Source organism: Lates calcarifer, linkage group LG23 (genome assembly GCF_001640805.2).
Source record: "Lates calcarifer isolate ASB-BC8 linkage group LG23, TLL_Latcal_v3, whole genome shotgun sequence".
Taxonomy (NCBI): domain Eukaryota; kingdom Metazoa; phylum Chordata; class Actinopteri; family Centropomidae; genus Lates; species Lates calcarifer.
In genome coordinates this window covers 9,121,477-9,143,689 of record NC_066855.1, presented here as the reverse complement: position 1 = coordinate 9,143,689, position 22,213 = coordinate 9,121,477, and the positions used below count along the sequence as shown (strand labels likewise).

At 40.1% G+C, this 22,213-nt stretch overlaps 4 protein-coding genes across 9 annotated transcripts in view; all 4 read right to left on the bottom strand.

Moving 5' to 3' along the window:
- Positions 1–4,043, bottom strand: part of LOC108873424 (ataxin-7-like protein 3) — a 34,412-nt gene extending 30,369 nt beyond the window's left edge. Inside the window, 1 exon segment of the mRNA XM_051066559.1 lies at positions 3,927–4,043. The gene's annotated coding sequence lies outside the window, so the exon portion shown is untranslated.
- LOC108873450 (nucleolar transcription factor 1-B) overlaps positions 1–10,062 on the bottom strand; it is a 37,347-nt gene extending 27,285 nt beyond the window's left edge. The window contains exons 1-16 of one of the 3 annotated variants that reach the window (XM_018661620.2): positions 9,775–10,062; positions 9,396–9,571; positions 8,806–8,883; positions 8,555–8,710; positions 8,382–8,446; positions 8,200–8,278; positions 7,934–7,983; positions 6,737–6,878; positions 6,545–6,586; positions 6,381–6,449; positions 6,098–6,159; positions 5,780–5,969; positions 5,644–5,691; positions 5,488–5,559; positions 5,025–5,093; positions 4,215–4,933 (exon numbers count right to left, since the gene is read on the bottom strand). In XM_018661620.2, coding sequence (XP_018517136.1) covers positions 4,886–4,933; positions 5,025–5,093; positions 5,488–5,559; positions 5,644–5,691; positions 5,780–5,969; positions 6,098–6,159; positions 6,381–6,449; positions 6,545–6,586; positions 6,737–6,878; positions 7,934–7,983; positions 8,200–8,278; positions 8,382–8,446; positions 8,555–8,710; positions 8,806–8,883; positions 9,396–9,571; positions 9,775–9,796 — 1,368 coding nt within the window. In that variant the 5' untranslated portion in view covers positions 9,797–10,062 and the 3' untranslated portion in view covers positions 4,215–4,885. Of the gene's footprint in view, positions 1–4,214; positions 4,934–5,024; positions 5,094–5,487; positions 5,560–5,643; positions 5,692–5,779; positions 5,970–6,097; positions 6,160–6,380; positions 6,450–6,544; positions 6,587–6,736; positions 6,879–7,933; positions 7,984–8,199; positions 8,279–8,381; positions 8,447–8,554; positions 8,711–8,805; positions 8,884–9,395; positions 9,572–9,774 lie in introns of those variants that run through there. The other 2 variants (XM_051066465.1, XM_051066466.1) reach the window with 2 other exon arrangements.
- atxn7l3b (ataxin 7 like 3b) lies at positions 312–4,049 on the bottom strand. Of its 3 annotated transcripts, none has more exons than XM_018661609.2 (9): positions 3,927–4,049; positions 3,325–3,366; positions 3,088–3,211; positions 2,774–2,906; positions 2,372–2,543; positions 1,939–2,039; positions 1,788–1,810; positions 1,542–1,587; positions 312–1,333 (listed from the first exon to the last, which is right to left on the bottom strand). In XM_018661609.2, the coding sequence occupies exons 3-9, from the start codon at positions 3,136–3,138 to the stop codon at positions 1,254–1,256; spliced, it is 606 nt and encodes a 201-aa protein (XP_018517125.1). In that variant the 5' UTR covers positions 3,139–3,211; positions 3,325–3,366; positions 3,927–4,049; the 3' UTR covers positions 312–1,253. The 3 variants fall into 3 exon arrangements, with proteins under 3 accessions (XP_018517125.1, XP_018517126.1, XP_050922425.1); XM_018661610.2 differs by lacking the exon at positions 3,927–4,049 and adding an exon at positions 3,759–3,920; XM_051066468.1 differs by lacking the exon at positions 3,927–4,049 and adding an exon at positions 3,729–3,917.
- A 377-nt stretch (positions 10,063–10,439) lies between the features above and the next one.
- Positions 10,440–20,455, bottom strand: slc4a1b (solute carrier family 4 member 1b (Diego blood group)). 2 transcript variants are annotated; one of them, XM_018661619.2, is made up of 18 exons: positions 20,349–20,455; positions 18,729–18,775; positions 17,628–17,808; positions 16,608–16,743; positions 15,823–15,895; positions 15,325–15,367; positions 15,013–15,197; positions 14,537–14,747; positions 14,225–14,428; positions 13,981–14,129; positions 13,594–13,788; positions 13,241–13,489; positions 13,031–13,120; positions 12,786–12,952; positions 12,434–12,675; positions 12,092–12,261; positions 11,348–11,521; positions 10,440–11,224 (listed from the first exon to the last, which is right to left on the bottom strand). In XM_018661619.2, exons 3-18 carry the CDS (start codon positions 17,782–17,784, stop codon positions 11,144–11,146), a joined length of 2,526 nt encoding a protein of 841 aa, XP_018517135.1. In that variant the 5' UTR covers positions 17,785–17,808; positions 18,729–18,775; positions 20,349–20,455; the 3' UTR covers positions 10,440–11,143. The 2 variants fall into 2 exon arrangements, with proteins under 2 accessions (XP_018517135.1, XP_018517134.1); XM_018661618.2 differs by having other exon boundaries at positions 14,225–14,747.
- Between the last annotated feature and the right edge of the window lie 1,758 nt (positions 20,456–22,213).

The window sequence follows — 22,213 nt, the reverse complement described above, 5'->3', positions numbered from 1 at the left end:
CAGTTCTAAGAACACAAAACTTTACTCTGAAGACGGAGCTTGAACTGTGTCAACTTTGTTGTGTTTACCATCTGTCAGTTTCCCACGGATAAGATGGCATAAAAACCCTTAACTTAGCAGCATTTGCTGTCTCATCCAACATTCGTGCAACTCTAATCAGAAGTGAATACCTTGAAACTTCATCATTTGATCAACAGCATCCCCTGTTGGTTATTTGGTCTTTGGACTTACTGAGATTGTTCTTGTCCTTTAACATCCATCAAAACTCCATTCAGAGCCTGCTGAGAGTTGAAGTCAACACAAGACCATAGGACAGGTAACAAATCATTTATTATGCTAGACAGATGAAACAAACTTGAGCCATGATAGCAGCAATTCAACTATTGGAATATTTACACTATCACATCACACAAAGGATATATGTAACCCTTTACAATGTAAACACATGATACAAAGACATATTTGAATGCTAGAAAACAAGCTGATCTATCCACCAAAAATTAAATGAAAAGAAACCTGCTTTCTGCAGTAAATACCTGCTTGTACAATTAGGGGTTCATTGACTGAACATTTTTAGAACAAATTTCCACAGGTGAATGACAAAACTGAGATTTGCTTCTCTCTCTCTTTCTCTCTCTCTCTCTCTCTCTCTCTCTCTCTCTCTCTCACACACACACACACACATACACACAGACAGACATACTGTATTGTAATTCAACTGGAGAACTATGAGCCTGACAGTGAATGTGAAAATAAAAAGACAAACCATTAGTAAAGATTGTCTTTAACATTATTTTGAATGAGATAACAGGTGAAGAAATATAAGCACACCTAATGCCTAATCATTGCTGTATTTTAAGAACCATCATACTGTATGTGCACACAGCTGCCTCTTCCTGGCCACTGAATGAATTACACCAGAATCTACTTCTGTGCAGTGAAATCGTATATGGTGATATTCATTATTTTGGACTCCAGCAAAAACTTCTAAAACAAAATTAACTGAATTAAAAAAATGAGTGTTGGTGCAATGATTTTTCTGGAAAAAAAAATCTGTCAAGTATACAGTGGGAGGTCTGGACTGCCTGAGCAGAGCAGCGAACACCATGAATGTCACCTATAATATCAACGTACATTGATATCACGTCATAAAGAACCAAAGGTGAAGTCTTATTGGTCTTCCTGTGCATGTGCGCTTGTGTGTACGTGCACACACATAATGGTAAGAGAATGTGTGTTTGTGGCTGAGTGTGTTATTGAGGGAATGCCTCATCTTTCATCAGCATGCGCGGGCTCTCCTGGTTGTCCATACGACGTCTAGGACCCATCATACCTATGGAAATACACAACAGGAAGATCACTCAGTCATTCCATCCAATACCGCACTGATTTAAATGCGTGTGGTGAAGTCAGAAGTCAATTTTCATTGTTCTGTTGATGCACACTATTCTACCACATCGCAAAAAGGGGATGGAGGAAAATCAAAATGTACACAAACTGTAGACTTGCCATCAAGATGAAGTTAAACGATTTCTACTTACTGCTCTTATGCTTAAATGATTTGGATCTTCTGGGTGAGTTTGGATTCTGAGGTGAAGACAAAAAAAATACTTGAGTTGACAAGACAGGAATGACAAATAATTTTCTCAGTGTATTTATATAAATGAACTTCAGTTGGGGATAAAAACAATATAATGCTCCCCAAGATATGTATTTTATATACACACAGATATATGTGTGTGTGTTATATTAATACTCTTGAATTTTACAATGAAAATAAAAGGTACCTTATCAGATTTCCTTTTCTTTGCTGTAAAAGAAAGACATTGAGACATAGAGATTTAAAAACATCTAATTTCATGTGTCCAATCCCATTAGAGGATTATATCAGCAATCAACATTCTGTATAAGCAAAAAGAGGTTGTACCAGTACATTACCTTTCTTTTCTGCTCCATAAGACCAGTCATTATCGTTGACGTCATCATTATCCTCTTGGTCACTCTCTGATTTGTTGTTTGTGTTGTTACCAGTAACTATTCTGTAAAAGAGGGAAGAATAAGGCATGACACTCACAATGATTCAGCATTACTCACTGCATTTAACAGTTTGATTATAAAACAAGTACATCCTGACCTGAAACTACTTTTTGCCTCAGCAGCTTCATCTCTAATGACTTTCCAAGATTTTTTTGGTCAAGGTTTCATATTTTCTATCTACATGGATGCATTTTATTGAGCTTACTGGACAAAGGAAGACGTGTACATAATTTCAGCACACAGTCAGAATCCAGTTTAGTGAAGCAATGAGCTAGAACTCTGGAACAAACAGCGATATCTGAGGGCAATCCGCTGGGATGTTTTACTCTCGTACCTGCGGTTGGCTATGCGGCTGCTGTTGCGTCCCATCCCCAGGCATTTCTCCAGGTGTGGGGCGAAGCGTGAGGCAGCAATGCTTCTGCTGCAGTTGGGGCATACACACTCTTTGTTTTTCCACTGGTTGTAAACCTGGCCAAACACGTCCAATCCTGGCTGGTCCACAATTTCTAGAAATTTAGAAAGTATGAGTTGTAACAGCGCATGAAAATTGCCATGGAGCTCAAAGCACATGAGCATACAGAGATATGTCCTTGCCGGATTGCTGTGTGGCCTTTCTATTCTCACAATATGAACAACAAACTGATTCCACACAGTTTCTCATTGCCAAGAGGTAATTCAGCATGGGTGGCTAATAAGATTTACTTCTCTAGTAGGGAGTGAATGACTTTGTGCTCACCAAAGTCCCTCATGCTTTCTTGGTCCGTGTCATCCAGGAAAAAATAGCCCTGCTTGACGGCCCGGTGGACCTCGAAGCAAAGACCCAGGCATGCATCCTCTACCAGGTCAGACAGGATGTCCTGAGCTAGGCCCTGCCAGGGTAAGGATCAGGAAACAGACATAAGTCAAGCCAGCCATCCAGGAGACATACAGGGATGCCTATATGTGTCTATCACCACCGTGTGTTCTTGTATCCAACAGCTCTGCAGTGCATCTGCATCAACCAAGCCTTCTTGAAGCATTGTTATTCAGTGGCTTTACATTCTACTGTACCTCCAGCTTGCTGTTGTCCAGGCTGGACATTGAAACCTCCTCCATTTTCATTTGCCAGAACTACCAGATGAGACGACACTGCTGTGGTCATGCTGTAGCGCAGCAAGCATTGGCCAAAATAGGGCTGCAGCAAGGGAGGGAAACACAGTTAGCAACACGGTGCCGTTAAATCCTGTTTAACCAATGAATCAGTGCATGGTCAACGTTTGACGCCTTGAATGTGATACGGCTACTCACAACTGCACGTTGAACAGGGAGTTAACTTCCCACGTTTATAACCTGCGAATAACACAAAACAGGAGATCTTAGCGTTGGTGTTGTAGCACGAATACCTAAATAAACAGACACAGGCGGTAGCTAAACGTTTCAAACACTGGTCCGAGCATAGCTGTGTAATGAAGGCAGCTTAGCCTAAACCTTGCTGAAGAAAACAAAGAGCGTGGCTATGAATAGGCTGGAGGAATTGAAAATGCCAAGAGGTTACAAGAGAGGCGGTATCCTGCTCACAAAAAAAACCACCAGGTCAACGGCAGCTACAGCTACGAGCTGAACGTGTTAGATGTAGCACACTTGGCGGAGTAAACAGAAACAATGTAGCGGGTTTTGTAGGTGACTGAATGGTTTTGCTGTTGAAGGAATACATTTGACTACAGCGAGGCTTCACCACGAACCCGGCACTGCTGCTTGCTGCTGCTGCTGCACTGCGGCTGTCCGCCTCTCAAATCCCCGTACAAACCATGAATGAGGGGGAAAAGACGACGCTTGTATCCCGATTTGAAGCCTTTCCGTCGGGATTACCGCAATCACAGCCGCGCAAATTACTAATTGTGTTTATTTACCTATTTCGGCAGGCATCCATCTTTACGTCAGAGAGATCAGACAGTAGCAATCGATCGCTACACGACGACTTCTCCACCAGGCGCTTCCTCTGCTGCACCGCCGGGGGCTTCTCTCACTTCAACTCCCAACTCGAGTGTATTTGTCACCCAGGCCAGCATGTGACTATGTTACCCCATGCATTTTAGAGTAAAACTGGCCCTTTTGTTTAGCTCTGCAGTTGTCATTATAAACCATCCTATTTAAAACCCTGGTCTGGTTAAGCCCAGTAATTTAAATTTTAAAACGAGTCACATCTTTGTGTAGCACGTTTATTAAAAACATCTTTTTTTTTTTTGTGGGATTTACAAACAAGAAAATGTGCAAGGCTTTACAACATAAAAAACAAAGAAAAGGTTTTGTTTATCCTCTAAATAAAAACAAAAAATATTTAGTAATTCCATACATGTTTTCCCCCAGACATTTTGTCATAGTACTTTCTCTCTAAAATAACTTAATACATGTGTATTATCAATGTTAAATCAGCTGAGTAATGGTTGAACAAACAACCTCACATGCATTTTTTTTCTCCATACATTGTGAACAACATTCCTATGGCAGATTACTAAAAGTGTATTCTCTCAGAATCTGAAGTTGATTTGGGAATATAAACCATGTGAGCACAGCAGATCAAACAATGAAGGTCTTTTTGCATGGATCGCATTTCCATAACAGGGCCTCAACATTTGGTTGTAAAGCAGCATCCAATTTAAGATGCATAAATCTATTTCTCCATTAGCTTCTTATCTGAGCAATGGGCACAAGTTTGTGCCAAAGTTACAACAGCTTTGATTATTTTGGCATTAAAGTCAGCCATAGAAGCACTTGTCCGTCCTGCCAAATCCAGAATCCAGCTTTGAACTTGACACGTGTGTGTGTGTGTGTGTGTGTGTGAGACCTCTGCTGTCCATCTCACCACCACCTAAAACATCTCAAAGGTGATGTCATCCTCCTCTTCTTCCTCCTCATCCTGTAGATCAACAGTTGACATTTATAACATCCAGATGCACAGTTGTAAAACTGAATACAAAAGAACATAAAATATGTTGTACTTTTCTAACCTCATAATAGTTCAGAGTAACCTCTTCTTCATCACTGCTGCTGTCCTCAATGTCATCATCTTCTGAATCCTGCATGACATACAATAAACATGGACTGAGGAGAGAGCTTTTCAACCCAGAGTGCAAAATACTTTTTTTTTAATTCTGTGAATGGCATCCTATTATTGCCTCTGTACATAACTTACAGAGTAAACTATGACTTAACTGACTCTGCACCATTAACTGACAATATACCACTTACAACTATGTGCTAATTTGCATCTAGTGAATCTGTTTTAGTTGTATGTGAACTTGTATGAGTCTAAGTGAACTTCACAATAAATTCCTAGTAGAATTCATTTTCTTTAACCTTCATTATAAGACAGCATGTCATATCAGCAGTAGTTTGCATTGATCACATCATAAAGGTGTGGTTCAGAAGAGTGAATTACTTCACGTGAGTTGCATCAACAGTTCTACTTACTGATGGTATGCTCAGGTATGGTTCTCCTATGTTACAAACTATAATTTTTTTGTCATCGAGGTACTGACGTTTCTGCAAAGATAAGTACATTGTGAATTTCAGAAAATAGTCAAAATTAAAATCAAAGAAATATAGATGGGTACTTGAATTGCTTACACTGGGGTTACATGCTCTATAGTCCTCCTGCTCTGCTGCTGTCAGCGTCTGAAGAATGTAAAAGGTAACTCAGTTTAAAGTTCATAAAAACTTCCTAGATTAAAAAAAATAAACATTAGAAGAGGATTCTTCATACCTTAAACCATTTCTGCAGCTCTACTGAGTATTTTCTTATCCTTTCATGTGCTTTCTCTCTGTAGCGTTCCTTCTCTCGTATAGAGAGGCCCTGCCAACTTTGGCAGACCTTGAGGAAGCGCTCCTTTGAGTTTGGGAATTCCTCCTTAAGAAGTTCCATCTGAGCTTTGTAGAAAATTACATTACCAGATCTATGAGCGAAGAAAAACAAACAAACAAACAAACAAAAACAATCAGTTTTCCTCAGGAGAGATAAATTTAAATTTGAATTGTTCGAAGTTTTAATGACTCCTACGACTCTTGAAAGCACATTGCTCACCGAGACGGCATCTTGGGCTCACCAGGATGTGTAAATACTGGTTTAATTTCACTTTGAATTCCCTGTACATTAGTGACAAAAATATTTTCAGAAGAGAGGATTAATCCAACATAGTTTTTCAAGTGAAGAGTACACAAATAATAACTTTATGTGAGTCACAGTGAAAAGGTGAAACATTTTAATGACATGGACAATGAGGACAAAGTGTTAAAACAGCTTTTCCTCACTGTTAACAAGACTATGTTTAAATAGCTGATGATTATTTTCTAACAGTGCTTCTTACCTTACACTGTTTAGGTATTTTGATTCCATTCTCATTTAAGATCCGCTGCTGCTCCTCCTCAGTGTAAGACTAAAGGAACATAAACATCAACGTCACATAAAGTCTGTCAGCATCATCTGCAAGCTGCAACTGTAGCCTTCGACTTCTCCTTCTAAATGACCCACCTGTAGATATTCATTCAGCTTGATCGCATACTGTCTCTTCAACTGGAAGAAATGAAGTATTGTATTCAGATTCAACTGATTTTTACTGTAAACTGAGTCTTGTGGTGCAGCAGCTAATGAACACGTTTGTAGGAAACAGTGTATATGAAACAGTTTGTTTGTGTGTGTGTGTGTGTGTGTGTGTGTTCATACCTCTTTGCAGCGTGTATTGTACTTGTTTTTCTCTCTCATAGTCAGATCTCGCCAACGTTGGGCCCACACGATCACATAGTCTTTCACTGAGATACCTGCCATGGATGCAATTTGCTCTTTGCAGAACAGATTATAGCCGTTGCTAAAGATACAAATCACAAACAAATTTAAGTCACAAAAGGTTATTAAAACTATGACAAAACAAGTCAGTATAAGACAATCTACAAGATACATGGTTGTCACAAAGTTCAATAAACTTTGCTGGTAATGGCAGACAGGAAATACTGAGCATGTGTTCCTTGGAAATGCCATGCCCCGTAGTGGATGACGATGTAACTGTGCCCAACTTTTAAGAGGTGGTGAGCCCTTTTGGTGATGGCTTCTCTCTTACCTCAGGGAGGTAATGAGAGGGTGTGCTCTAAAACTCTAGCAGCATGTCTGAGCTGAATGGGATTTGGCGCACTGGTTCACCACATGCACCAACACTGTGGTTAACAAGGCAGACAAACACATATTTTATAAGGCTTGCCAGGGCTGAATCCAAATACTGCCAGCCAACATTTAAAAGCTGTGACCTGCGGCTATTGGCTATTAGCCAACAGAGACTTAACATCACTCCCACAGCTTCATATGCACTCTGCACTCTGTTTAAGAGCATTTCCCCAAACAGCATGTAACAAGCAGCTGGAAACAGAGCAGAGCATCATTCACTGTAAACAGTCAATGAGAGTCACTGCAGAGTGATGATGACACAGCACAAGAATAATAACTCAAATACAATTCTCACCAAGACAACACTTTGTATGGACTGTATATATGGAACTGTATAAATCTGGGTATCAAAGTTCAACAACTTGTGAATCTTTGAGAAGCTTTACCTGAACAGACTCAGAGACAGAGTGAATAGTCGCACAAACTGGGACAAGTGTGACTGACTGTGCCTTAAACACGCACTTTGGTTTTGGCACCTTCTGAACTAGTGGCTCAAATTACATCTTCATCCACTATGGTGGCAGCAGTTATCTTTCATCCACTTTGATGAAGCTTCACGGTAAACAATATACTGAACTGGCACCAAAGTACATGATTCTACAGTAAGTAGTAAAGATGCAACAAAGCAAAACAAGGCACTTCAAAGATTAGTTCCAATCACTGAGAGTGCGTGTTTGCATGTTTGTGTGTGTGTGTAAGGCTTACAGAGGAGGCTTGGGAGGCAGATCTTCTGCACCTTCAGTATGCTGTTCACCCTGAGAAGTCACACATCAAATAGAGGATAATCAAGATTTAGACCCTTTCCAGCAGTGTTACATAACTGCAACCAAATACGTGCTCTTCCAATAAATATGAACTGTATTAAAACACATGAATATTATATCAATAGGTATTTGTGGGTAATCCAGATAACCATGCAAACAGTACATTGCAGTTCTCCACTAACAGTGGCTGATGTGACCATCACTTACATCTGGGGTGTCTGCAGACACCTGCTTCCTCTTTCGAGATTTCCTGCGCTTACGATCAGGGGGGCTGGAAAATTGTTTCCTGAGAGAAAAATAATTTGCTTAACACACTGACTATACACAGGCAGCCTTCTGGGCCAAATCATACCTGTTCACACTGTAAGGTATGTGTGTTCATTTACTACCTGAATTCCTGCACCTTTGCCTTGTATTCTTTTACTGCAAGCTGGTGTCTCTCCTTATACGGAGTCTGTGATTCATAGAAAAAAAAAAAGTACTTCAGCATGTAAGCTGTATGTAAATGTGAAACTGAATGAGAAGAGACTCTGTTTTAGCAGTAAACTCTCAGTGACTGTACCTTCTCTTCATCTGGGAGCGCAGGATACTTCTTGCCTAAGACCTCCAAAACCTCTCTGTGGCTCAGCTCTGGGTGCTGCTCTTGAAACTTGGCCCTGTTCTCCTTGTAAAACAAGGCATTTGGAGGGGTGGGTCTCTTCGGGAACTTTGGATGGATCTGCAGGAAAAATTACATACCATGAATTCTCCGAAGGAAACATGGTATTTTCAGATAATTTTACGTCATACAAAGTTTGATTGTGCTGTTCTTACTTTATTGTTCTGCTTAGGTTCTGAAAGGGCATCTTCAGCTTCAACAATGAGTTCAGTGAGGGACCGAAACTTGCGCATCTGAGCAACAACAACAAGGATGTTACACAAAATTAACAAAATTTGTAAGACTGATTTGAAAGAAATGCTTTGAAATTCTAAATAATTGTTGCATTTCTTAGAGAGAGAAGAAAATTGTTCGAAGTAGCTGCTTTGTTAAGGGTATATACTGGGTACTGTTTTGACCTGTCAGACAACATCACCAAAACCTGAACATTATATCTGCAAGAAAGGTCAAATTTATGGTAGAGATGTTGTAGTGGTTTGAGAGACTGTACAGGTGCACCTAAAGAGGCCACTGTGTGCATATTACATCAAAATATTATAAACCCCTTTAGTTGCCATCATGTTATAAATAACACACTGGGAGTATAAAAAATGAAAAGGGTTAAAATACTTTTTTGTGATACATTAAACCCAAGAGAGGTAATGCTGTGGTAATTGTGTGATATGACTGAAAGCTCCAGAGAAGCTGCTGGACAGACTTTGTGGTGAGACTGTTTTTGTCAACTGAAAGTGTAAGTGTGATTCACCTTCTGCAAAATCTCTCCCCACTTTTCTTGGCACTCTTCAGGAGAGAAAGGAGGGAAAGCCACCTTCTTCCAGTCAAGAGCTTTCTGTGCTTTGGAATAAGCGAACATTCTATAACGTTTGGGGATGTTGCTTTTCATTGCAGCAAAAAGCTTCTGGAAATTTTCCTTGGTCCACTCTGTAGTCATAGCATGGGGGCAGAAAACTCAGTCAATCATTAGAGTGAACCAAATTGCGACTGACAAGTCAGATAATGTTACATCGCCAAGGAAGGTAGATTAATATTTAATCATTTACCTAATTTAAGTCAATAACAGAGCTAATTATCAGATAGCGAAAAAATATTAGAATATTTTAACCAGTTGATTTGATTACACCTACCAGGTTCCTCGGTTTCACTCATTTTTCCAAAAAATGTTTCAGTGAGTTAGCTGGATACAAACTTAGCAGATGTTCAGGTCAATCCATGTGCCTCCGAGTACCACAACATTGGCTGGTTAGCTAACCTGGCAAGTTTAGTTTAGTCATCGTCCAATTAACAACGGGATGTATTTACTAACTGCCGTTGTTAGCGTTATGCTACTTCACAAAATCGAGACATAAAACAGCAGAGAGACGTGAAATGTGCCCGGTTACACTTAAGTCGCTAACATGTCTCGTAGGCGGATCCTGCTGAGAGAGCAGCTAATCAGAGACGAGCATACTAGAGCGTCACCCAAACAGCCAATGAGGTTACGCATCTTTTCCTTCTTTGTGGTTATTGGTCACAGACCAGCGTTTAGGGTGCAAAGCGCCCCCTACAGAGCTGGAGTATGTAGAATCATGGCATTCAATAAATAACTTCTAGATGAAGACTGATTTGATTTGACAGCACGCACAGTTTTTTCTGGTGTCCCAGGCATATTGTTTATTTACATACAGCTACCAAAGTTGACTAAGAAGTAAGAAAAAGTTCAAAAATAGAAACTAATGTGATGGGTCCTTTGGGAGGTAGTCTTTATTATTTATGGAGAGATGACGAGAACAAGAGCAACATAACACACAAATGTTAACCACTTTTTATTTCTCCCTGTATTGCCATACAGTGGTTTTGTCCTGTAGCTTTCCACTGTTACCAGTTTGATCATTTCTGTTAAAATACATACACTTTGCTCTCAATATTACGTCATAAATCACAAATTATTAAATTCAGAGTTTGGATATTTTACACATCAAGGTGAGTGAATATGACAATAACTTAAAGCCCATGTTATAAAATTACATTCAATGTGCAGTTGCCTGGGAAAACATACTATTTGGCTTTTAACACTACAATACATTCCACTCAGCATTCAGTCTTTCCATTTTTGGAGTGTTGGCATCACTGAATTTTTTTTTTTCATGCATGCCTATATCTATATCTATATATATCTATCTATCTATACACACACACACACACACACACACACACACACACACACACACACACATATATATATATAAGGCCTTTTCCGTAAAAACAGTGTTATATTAATATTTCTGGCTTCAGCTGTGTATAAGGCAGTGACTGTTTTCTTCAGGTATGTTTTACCATTACAATATATTAATGTTATCCATACTGACACAACAAAGATAGAATCTATATCTGCATTTTTCATCAAAAAAACATAACATGTTTGTGCTCATAGATACTGTAGATGAAACATTAATTTGAGCTTCATATAAAATAAATATCCTTTTGTTAAAATAAAAGATTTCTGGCAGCAGTCATCTACAATGGCATTTGAGTTTCACAGTATACATCTTGCCCTGGCTCCTCCTCGAATGTCACTTTAGCATCATCAGCATCCAACTAAAACACAATGGACATAGAAGAATAAGGACATTATGATACAGCAGATACATTATTAAACAGAAATAGGCATATAACTGAATTTCTCTGTAGTAGTTACTGAGATGACAAGAAACCACTTACACATTTCATTTCCAGTTCAGTGAAGAGACGCCCGGTCATAAACATGCGCAGAGGAATGGTGAGGATGAGTATGAAGGGAAGTGCGAGGGATACTGGACTGGACTTCACAGTCCAGAGAAGTGCAAGGCACACTATCTGGATGGCTGTGAACAAGTGCATTCTCCCTGTGCTCACCTGCATTCAAGATATAAAAACATAAATTATACAAACATAGCATCGATAGTGTCTGTTAGTCAGTCTACCACTTTGGAAATGTCTTAACAACTATTGGATTGATTGCCATGAAAAAGAACATTCATATTGCTCAAAGGATGAATCCTAATGTCGTTGGAGACCCCCTTACGTCTCCTCTTGTGAGGTTCACATTTATGGTTTTTAATGAAATATCTGAACGACTGTTGGATTAACACAACATTTAGAGCACACATTCATGTTTCCCTGAGGATGAACTATAATAACCTTTGATTATAAAATCTAAAACACTTACATAGTTAGTGGCATCCCCATCAGCCTCAGCTGTAAACTTTATGCTTGGCTAATTAGCAAATGTTAGCATGCTATGACTAAACTAAGATGGTGAACATTACAACCACTTAACATCAGCATGTTCACATTATCACTGTGGGCATGTTAGCATTTATCAAAGTACAGTTTAACTGCGCTGCTCACATGACTGTAGACTCTTAGTCTTGTTTGCATGCTAATGAAAGTTAGGGGCCATTCATGTCATCATGGGACTCTTACTCTGGTGGCATAGGGTTCATCGGGATGGTATTTCTTGGGTATGAGCAGAAGCAGCATACGATCCCACAACTGGATGCCATTTAGTGACGTGACTCCCATGTAGAGGAAGATCCCAAACAAGGCCGACATGGGGATCATCTTTAGGATTGGCTCCATCAGAATAGACAGACCTAGAAACAAACAGACATTCAGATAAAGGATAGCCTGCAGTCTTTTAATTGGCAGTGATGAAAGTCTGATATGCTATGCTATTTGAAGGTATTCTCAGACTTTACATTGCCAAAGTTAAACCTGCAGTCTAGACAAGCAGCACACAAAGACTGGATGATTAGCAGCACCTACCAACCAACAAAGCCACCACAATGCCACTGATCCTCTGCTCCATCACTTTCTCTATCACAGGTTTTGGTCCTTTGCTCATGACGGTAAGGGCATTGGCATGGGTGACAGATCGCACTGTAGCAGCGCTCAGCCATGGCACACCAAATATTGCACTGAGTCCTCCCATGCCAACTAAGAGCAGCAAGTCAAAGTGGAACCCGGATCCCTTTACCATCTTCCTCTCAGGTTTACTGACAATCAGACTGTTGACAGATACAACATTTGAATCAAACTTTGGTAAGAGGCAGGAAATGTCACGTTTTCTAAGGTTACATTCAGTGAGTGATTTTGCTGTTGAGATATAATGACTCACGTTGTTATTTGAGACTCTAGAAAGATGAGAATGAAGACAAGCAAGGCCGGAACACAGCATGCAAACATCACCCACACAGGGAAAGGCTTGTGCTCTCCGAAGGGGTTGATGAGCCACCCTCTTTTGGCTGGGTTGGACACCATCAGACCTTTGGGAACCACTAGTTTCTGTGCATAAAAAGGTAACTAGTTACTTTTATGCATGCATTCAGGCAATAAAATAAAAGCTGAAAAGCATAGGCCCACCTGAGTGTAAGTATCCTCAATATTGTAGTCCACAACAATCATGAGGAAAATGGCGATGGGGACACCAAAATCACCCATCAAACGTCTCACCTGGTAAACACAGATTAGAAACATTACAGTTAAAAAAATGTTTTTTGTCATAGCTGGCAAAAATCTGTAGGAGATCAAACTATAGATTGCCTCTGACATTCACAATTGCAGCCAACTCACCTTTCCAGGAAGGAATGTCCCATTCTTGAATTGGCGCAGGAAATAGGCAATAAAGAAACAGCCAAGCATGAGGCACATGGAAAGCAGGGCTGTGTTGGGGTAAGGTGGCTTAAAAGTGTTGACTAGAACAGTTGTATTGCCGGTAGTATTGTCATAGATGATGGTCTGCTCCACCTTTGGGTGCCAGGGATTTTCCAGAGTCGCATTCAGGTGATCATAATTCAGAATCAGCGGATGTGCCTTAAAGATCTACAGAGAAGTCAGGAGGTAATAGATGAGGAAAGATTAAGGAACAGCACCACAAATGACTAATTTGGACAGATGAAATGTGAGAAATGATGAAAATGGTTTACCCTCCCAAGCTTAGCAAAGGTTTCATAGATGAAGATGAGGGAGATGAGGATGGAGAAGATTTCCTGGGTGAAGCGTGAGATGAAGCGTACCAGGAAGCTGCCCTCAAAGGCCACAATGACCACTACAATGATGACCAGCCACACTCCGACCCACACTCTCCCAACAATGTACTCAATCTCCTGGGACTTGCAGAACTGAATGAAGCGAATGGGGGTTGAGTTGACCATGACCACTATCAAATGATGAATGACAGCTTGAAAATGAATTAAAGGACTAATGGGCCATGGTATTCAAAAATTTAGTGTGTGTCACAAAGCTATCACAAAAATTAACTTCAGTGGGATCATGTGATTCAGCAGAGACTATGATTCAGTGCTACAACTTACAGCAAAGAAAGCCTCCTCGAACACTAACAGAGGACCAGAGAAACCAATGACCAGGACAGGCTGAGCAGCAACAAAGCAGAAGATGATCCCCTGGATGCTGGTGGAGATAAGGAGCTCTGGAACCCCCATCATATTTTCCACCTTATCAGCTGAGATGGCAAAGATGACAGCAAAGAATGGTTATAGGGTCTACTGCAACAATAAAACAGCATATACCATGTCACATACAAATATGAACACACACCCAGCAGCCCTCCAAAGGTGATGGCAGGAGACAGGGCTGCAAAGTAGATGAAGATAATAGCAGCAAGGACCTGGGCATTGAGAGCATCTGTGATGTCACTCTTGTAATACTGGTAGCGTCTCTTTATGTCTCGAATCATCCCGCCAAATGGTCGACCAGTACGGGCCAGAGGGTCTTCAGGAGTAGACCCGGAAGTGATGGAAACTAAGGGAAAAGAATTTAAATCTAATTTTAATAATATGCATTGATAATAGGAAAGTTTTCCAGCAAATACTTGGTTTGTAGTTACGAGCGTGGACTGATAGGACCCACCCCTACGAGGTTTGGTTTCCAGGCGGAGAGCAGGATCAGAGGACTGGAACCTGCCCTGTAGCAGTTTCTTCTGAAAGCTGATGATGGAGCTGAGCATGGCTTCGTTCTGGATCTCGGTGGGCGGGATGACGATGCTGCAGTCCATGAAGTCGGCCACACTGTCTGTCAGCTCTCGGGGACTCTTTGCCTGCATCGCTGTCTGATTGAACACCTGGGATGGAGAGAGTGGAGCTGGATGAGACTGGAAGTCGTAGGTTAAAGCTTCAGGATATCAGACTCGACTTAGACTCAAAATCTGAGAATTAATAACTAGACATTAATGTTTGAACAAAGAAATGCAAAATTATACCACACTGATGACATTTTCAGTTGACTGCCCTTTTAAAATTTTGACTGACAAAGACCATTTTGCAACCAGAGTTTCATAGACTCAGTATCTTGTATACTTTGCACAGCAAAACTGTCAGTCAACTCACTTTATCGGCCATTAGTGCTGCCATTGCCCGACCAGTCTCATGGTAGTCCATATCAGTCTTGCTGGGGCCAACCAGAGCGAAGATGAAGCGCACAGGCACAGGGGCCTCCAAGGCAGAGTCAAGCACTGCTGCCTTCTTCAGACGCACAAACACAACTGTCGGCTTCTCCAGAAAGTCCAAGGCTCCTGGTTCAAAAAGAAACAGAAATATTATATTCAAAGATATAGAAAGACATAGATTCAAACGTGAATGCAAATAACCACATATGTACACATACTCTAGATCCAGCAAATAGAACAAATAGTGGCTCACCTACTAGCACCATGGAGGCCTCAACCCGGTCAGATTCATCCCTCTAAAGAAACACAGAATGAACAGACATGGTGAGCAAACATCTGTTCATCTTGGAAAATGATGGCAGACATGCTTAAATCATCTATTAAAATGCATGATTAAATCTGTGAAGGTGTGCTTTTGCACCTTACTCCAGGAGAAACTTAAATTCAGAGCATTTACAGCTGTGTGCAAATACTTACTCATGCAAACTGCAATAACTGCAAACATGTGAAGACACAGCCTTAAAAATGGAATATGATCCACTCTGGTAATTTAAAAGGTCAATTAGTCCAATCAGCTTTAGTTCTGCATCAAAAAGAATCCTCTAAAACCTTCACTCGTCTGAATTACTTTGATTATCCGATGCCAGGAGACACTTTCACCTAAGACATTGTCCCACCACTGTCATGATAGCAGATCCTATTATCAGTGAGGCACATTCAGATGGCTGATTACATCAGTGTAAGAACATACCCTTTCCTTGACTGAAAACTTCTGTAGGTCCATCCCACTAGTCAGAGCTTGGCTTTCTGGGTCATCTGATTGGCTGGAAGGAGAAAACCATTGTCTGTGTCATTGTCTGTGTTTGTGTCAGGCTGAAGATGCTGTGGACAAGCAAATTATTCACTGGTGGTCCCTCGTGCAGGAGAAAGTGGGAGTGCACATTCATCTGGTTAAGGACACATTCAACAAAATAAATAAAATAAAATAGATAAAATTAATTTTACAAAAACCTGTAGTTTAAGAGGGAAGTGATTAAAAAGTGATTATTTACAGTGTTACAGATTATTTACAGTGTACAGTGTACAGTGTTACAGTGAATTTTCATTTTTTTAAAGTTGCCTACTACTACTACAAAAAGGCACAAGAACTAATGCAGGTACTTGAGAAAAAAATACAACATCTTTATTAAAATGTACTTAGAGGTCTTTGATTTGTCAGCTTATTGAACAAAATCTTTATAATGCAGTGACAATATGTTTTCTATTTAGACTTTTAGAGTGACCGGATCCTCACACAAGTGGAAGGCAACTGCAGTGCACAATGGTCACCTTTAATAAAGACTCAGGTAGACAGGGTGGTTTGGTGGTTACAGACCATAATCACAGTTTTGATCCCCACAATAGCTATGTACTCTGTTCAACTTTCTCTGAGCAAGATACTGAAACATTCCCCTCTCACCCCCAGCTTTAGATAACGGCATCAGCTAAATGCTTAAATGTAGGGTCATTTGTGCTTGAGTCACTGTTGGCTGATACCTGCGGTTTTGAAGCAGAGCCTTCAGCACTCCCTCCTGGTCTCCGGGCCTGATCTCCTTCTTGTTGACCATCTCAGTGACCATCTTCTCTGCAATGGTGGCCAGGGTCTGCTCTTCACAATCAAAAATGGTCACACCTTGAAAAAAGATCATGTTGGAAAAAGATAAATAATGATTATAATAATATATTTTTATCTAATGGTGACTTTAATGGCACTCAAGGTCACTTTACAACATATGGCAATAAAATCTAAAATAAGCAATAAAGCACCAGTGATAAAACATTGGTAAAATCAGCACTAAGTAATACAATAAGCAACAGATCATAGCTCAGCAATGAGTTATAAGTTGGTAATGAAATATACAGTAAAAGGCAATGATGTAGTTAAGTGAGTGAGCTAGAGATGATCTTAAAAAGTGTGGTTGTGGTTTGAGGGGAGTCAAAATGAGAGTGCTGAGAGTGTCAGAACTTGCTGCAAGGGTTTAACTTTGGCACTCCCACAGTGTCATATCGTCAGAGAAAACACAGGGAAGGAGGCAAGTGAGCTCTACATTTCTTACCTAGTACCTAGACAACAATGACACTACAATGAGAAGAAAATGAAAATCTGAAAATCTTCAATGTGTAACCTTCACATTTAGTGTTTGCATTATCAATCAAAATATACTAACGACTAAGTACCAAAAGTAAAAGTACTCAGTATGCAAAATGGGCCATTTTTAATATACTGTGAATTATAATACTGGGTTATAATTATTGGTCTATCAGTCTTGTAGCTGCTAAAGATGGATCTACTGTACCACTGGGTGGTTTAATAATTTATAATGCTTATTCTATTCTAACTCTTAACTAAGGCTGTCAGGTAAGTGTATAGTGGAATAAAAAGTATAATATTTCCCTTTAAAATGCACTGGAGATGAATGTAGCATTCTTTTTATCACTGAAAACAATTATATACAGACAAAGTCTCTAAGTAAAAATTAACTCATGCTCATATTTCTATTGATTTTCATCACAGACCTGTGTTCATGGCACGTCGGAGCTGGATGAGGCTCTTGAAGGTGAGGTAGGAGATTTCTGAGAACGCCCACACCCCAGCCTGAGGGTCGTAGCTTTCCTCGTAGCCCACCCATCGACCCGTCTCCTGCCAGTAAGTCTCGTGCTTCTGGTCCTTCATTAGTTCCCTCAACTTAACGTACCTCTGAGGGCACAGAGGGACAAAGAGGTAAGGACCGGCTGATATATTTTGTCTCCCTCTAAACTTGGGAAACATAAAAATCCTATACACAAGTAACTTTTATATTTAGTTAATTTAAGCTAAGACAGATTAAAGATAGGTTCATATTAAATCTGCCTTGAAACATATGCACATATGTATGTTGAATATATGTTGAAAGGTTCTTTTTGGTGGCTATAATTGTTCCTCCTGTCCTACCAAAGTTAAAGTACTTTGAGAACCATTATTCTGAAAAGCAAAGAGAGAATTTACAACTTATAAGACTTTAGCTTTGGTAGATTCCTGCTTGATTTGACTACCTCAAACTATTGATAATGAACATAGTAAAAATATAAATACAAATATCTTCTGCTTTGTTATATAATATAAATATAAGTTCCAGGATGACTTTGAACAAACTGCCCTGAACATTCCTGAGCCTGTCACGTTCAGCTAAGGGTCATACTTGAAAGATATTGTCTCTGCAGATGAGATCAGAGGAGATTAGATAAAAATCATGTTCATGCTTTGCTGCATTCCAAAAACACAGATGATATTTTGGGATTGTATTCTACCACAGTAACCTGTAGTATTAAATGAAGTTATTGTCATTTCTATAATCTTCTTGGCAGCTTCAATGTGGATATGGATCAGGCTAATGTGGAAAGGCGATTTCCTGGCGACACTTGTGTCTATAAGGTAAACATGGTGGCTCTCCTGGCTCAACAACCAGCGGGCTCCAGGCTCTGGGCCACTGCTAGTTTCCGGTGTGGACATAATTGATGTCTCGCCCTGGACGTGTTTAGACTGTCAATATATGTCGTGTGCCTGAAGTGGGGATACAGTGTGTGTATGTGTGTGTGTGTGAGTGTGTGTGCGTGCGTGTGTGTGTGTGTGCTCCTTACCTGACACTCTGCACCAGGGTTGGCGTTGGTGTTAATGTTCCAGGCAACTGTAGAACAGACACAATTGACCACTCAGTTTTTCAACACAAAGACATATTTTTTTCCAATAACACCATAATTTATTTCAACTGAGAATATGTACCTCATTTTATTTGCTTACTTTTAATTCACTTTCATGCACATTTTGAAGTTTGAATAAAATGCGTGTCTTTAGGTGGATTTTGGCATGAAAAAATATTGAGGTTCATTTTAACTTTGCCTTTTCAAAGTTTTGCCACAAAGTTGTAAAGAATGAACAGAATGAATGAGTGTATACATTTTTGAATTTGCAATACAGACATTAATTGTATAGGAAACATGGGCTTGGTTTGTTGTTTGGGGGGATTATGTAAGATATCTCTAGAGTGTCCATTTAATTGGACCACAGTGCTGAGGTTGTCTGTCACAACAGAATGATTTATTTCCAAAATACAGCTGAGCAAAGGGGTGGAAGATTCAGATTAGACTGACTAGACACTGTCTACAGTCCATATGTGTGTGTGTGTGTGGGAGAAAGAGATGGGGGGGTGGAGGTTGGGGGTGGGGGGTGAGAGGGTGAGAGGGTGAGAGAGAGAGAGGAGAGAGAGTGTGTGTCCATCCATTATCTATACTGCTTATCTGTGAGGGTCGTGGAGCCTATCCCAGCTGACATTGGGCGAGAGGCGGGGTACACCCTGAACAGATCACCAGTACATCGCAGGGCCAACACATATAGACAAAACAACTATTCACACTCACATTCACAGTTATGGGCAATTTAGAGTCACTAATTAACTTTCATTTCATTGGAATGTGGGAGGAAGTCGGGGTACGTGGAGACCCACACAGGCACAGGGAGAACATGCAAACTCCACACAGAAAAGCACCGGGTGGGTGTATGTGTGCATGTGTATGTGCAATGCATATTATGTTATATGAGTACGTGTATGTCCAGTGTGCACACATGGGAGCATGTGTCTGCAGATATATCTATCTCTGAAGTGTTTGGAATTGCACTGCAAATGGCAACATATGTATAATTTTTGTTTATTTAGTTTTGCATGTAAATATATTTATCTAATGCACAAACATACACACTAAAGAAAACTATGTTTCAAGTGTGCATATATTTGCAATGACATTTGCAAACATAACAGCATTACACACAATTGCTTTGCCTTTTCACCTTGCATAATTTGTGTATTCCTTAGTCGGTCACTCAAACTTAAGTCAGACTTTTTTCTCATGAACATAAGCTTCTCAAGCTTAATCAGTTCTATTGACAGCTGCATTTATACTGAATTTTAAACCCCCTGCTAAGTTGTCTTACATTACAAAAGCATGAAATCTGCAATCCTCTGTGCCCTCTTGGTTTTACTTATTGTAAACTGCTTGCAAAGGTTTGTACTTTAGGCGTAATTTGTAAGAGTAGACAGAAAATCTTGCTTTAAAGTATGAAAATCATCCTACTGCAGCACTGACAAGACAACAACAGAAAGTGTGCAGTTCCCTTTAGAGGTGTTCTATTCCCTTGTATTTTCTCGAACAAAGTTACATCTTTACTTGTATAATTGCACAAACAGCAGAAAAGGTGACACTTACCTCCTGCAGGCCAAAGCCGACGGCAGCGACAAATGACTGACCCTTGTGCGGCAAAAAAGCGTGACTTTATAAACACCACCTCTTTAAAGCTGTCTCAGTGTGTCTGCGTGGGGGCATGCTGCCTGATAATGGGTGGGACTAATGCATGGACCCACACACACGCTAATTCTCTCTGAAACACACATCCAACAGAGCGATGTGTTCTGGTCTTACCCATAATATTGATAGTAAATACAGCCACTTGGTATGTGCAGAAAACCAGTCGCACTGTGTCATTATCCAACCAGCATCTTATCACATTTAATGTCTGTGTTTGGAGGACAACAAAGGCTTGGATTCCAGTGCCGGGGGCCCCTCCTGCTCACCTTCAACGCCATCAGGGTATAGAGTGAAACTTTGGCTGAAGTCGGCTTTCATCTTCACTTTTTCCTTCTCATTCACAATGGTCAGCATCTCGTACTGGTCCATCGCCTGGAACTGAGGCCTGCGACATGAGGGGAAAGACGGAGTTGGTTTTTGAAATGTGCCACTCATAGGGCAGAGTATGGCACTGATGGCAGGAGGGCAGAGGTAGGGTCACTTACTCTCTTAAAGAGATGTAAACAGAAAACTCATCTTCATTTTTGCTCTGTAAAAGTGAGGGAAAAAAACACAGATGGAGTCATATTTAAATATATTTTTCATCTTCTGGTGATGCTCTAGTCATTAAAGGGTTATTCCAGAGATTTACTATTACTACTACTACACTCTCATAAACTCGGGGGACCCACAAGGGAATGACTTAACAACAACAACAAAAAAACGGCTGCAGCTGAGGCAGAGATATCTTGATATTAACTCCTTGTCTAATGATCGTGAATCCTACCTTACCCATAATGCAATAGATTTAGGTGTGGACTCGGATGTGCTTATACCTATGTGCAGGTATATATATATGTGTATGCATTTTCACTTACAGTCCTAGGCACCAGCTCAGAGGCCATTGTATCCCAAACCCTTCAGTCCTGTTGATAAGTCAGCAGTAATGGTGGTTACCTGTAACACACACCAGTGTCATCTTAAAAACAGTCAACAAAGGGTGAAGTCATGGATGACAATGTTTCACTGTGTCTTTTCTCAGTTCTCTGATCACGGTGACTCAAACTGTCCAGGGCTGCTTCAACACGCTATTTTCCATGTGTTATTACAATAACCTTCACACTGTATGTTGCCTGTGTTGGAGATTTTATCTGAGATATATCTCTCTGTCTCTCCCTCACACACACACACACACACAGATGGTGTTATTTCACTATCATTGACATTATGCATTCCCTGGCCCCTTAAATTTATGTCCCTACAGTGACATGACCCCTCCACCCCCATGCATGTGCACATGCATGGCTGAGCACATATGCACTACACTGTGTGCATTCTTACAGGTGTCAGACAGAAAATTACATAAGACATGACAGACATGTCTTATATTCTCTAATACAAGTAAAAGTGCTGCATTAAAAATTCAGTTTCAGACAACTAGATCAGTTGACTTGACATTACTCATCATATCTGACAACATTAAACTTTATTTACCCAGGTACAGAATGAATACAAAGGTAAAATGAGTAGTATTTAATTACCCATATACAGGATGTAATTCTAATAATGCAGCATATTTAGTATACATATACTGACACGTATTAACTGTAAATAGAGAAGACCAGCAACACTTTGATATTTGTGATGCAGCATTAATTCTATGAGCAGAATTCTATAAAGATGGATAGCTAGATAAATAGATTTAGATAGCTTGTGCTGTATTACTGACAACATTTTCAGGTCAGTGTGTAATGTGACAAAACACACTCAGTTATAATAACAGTCTC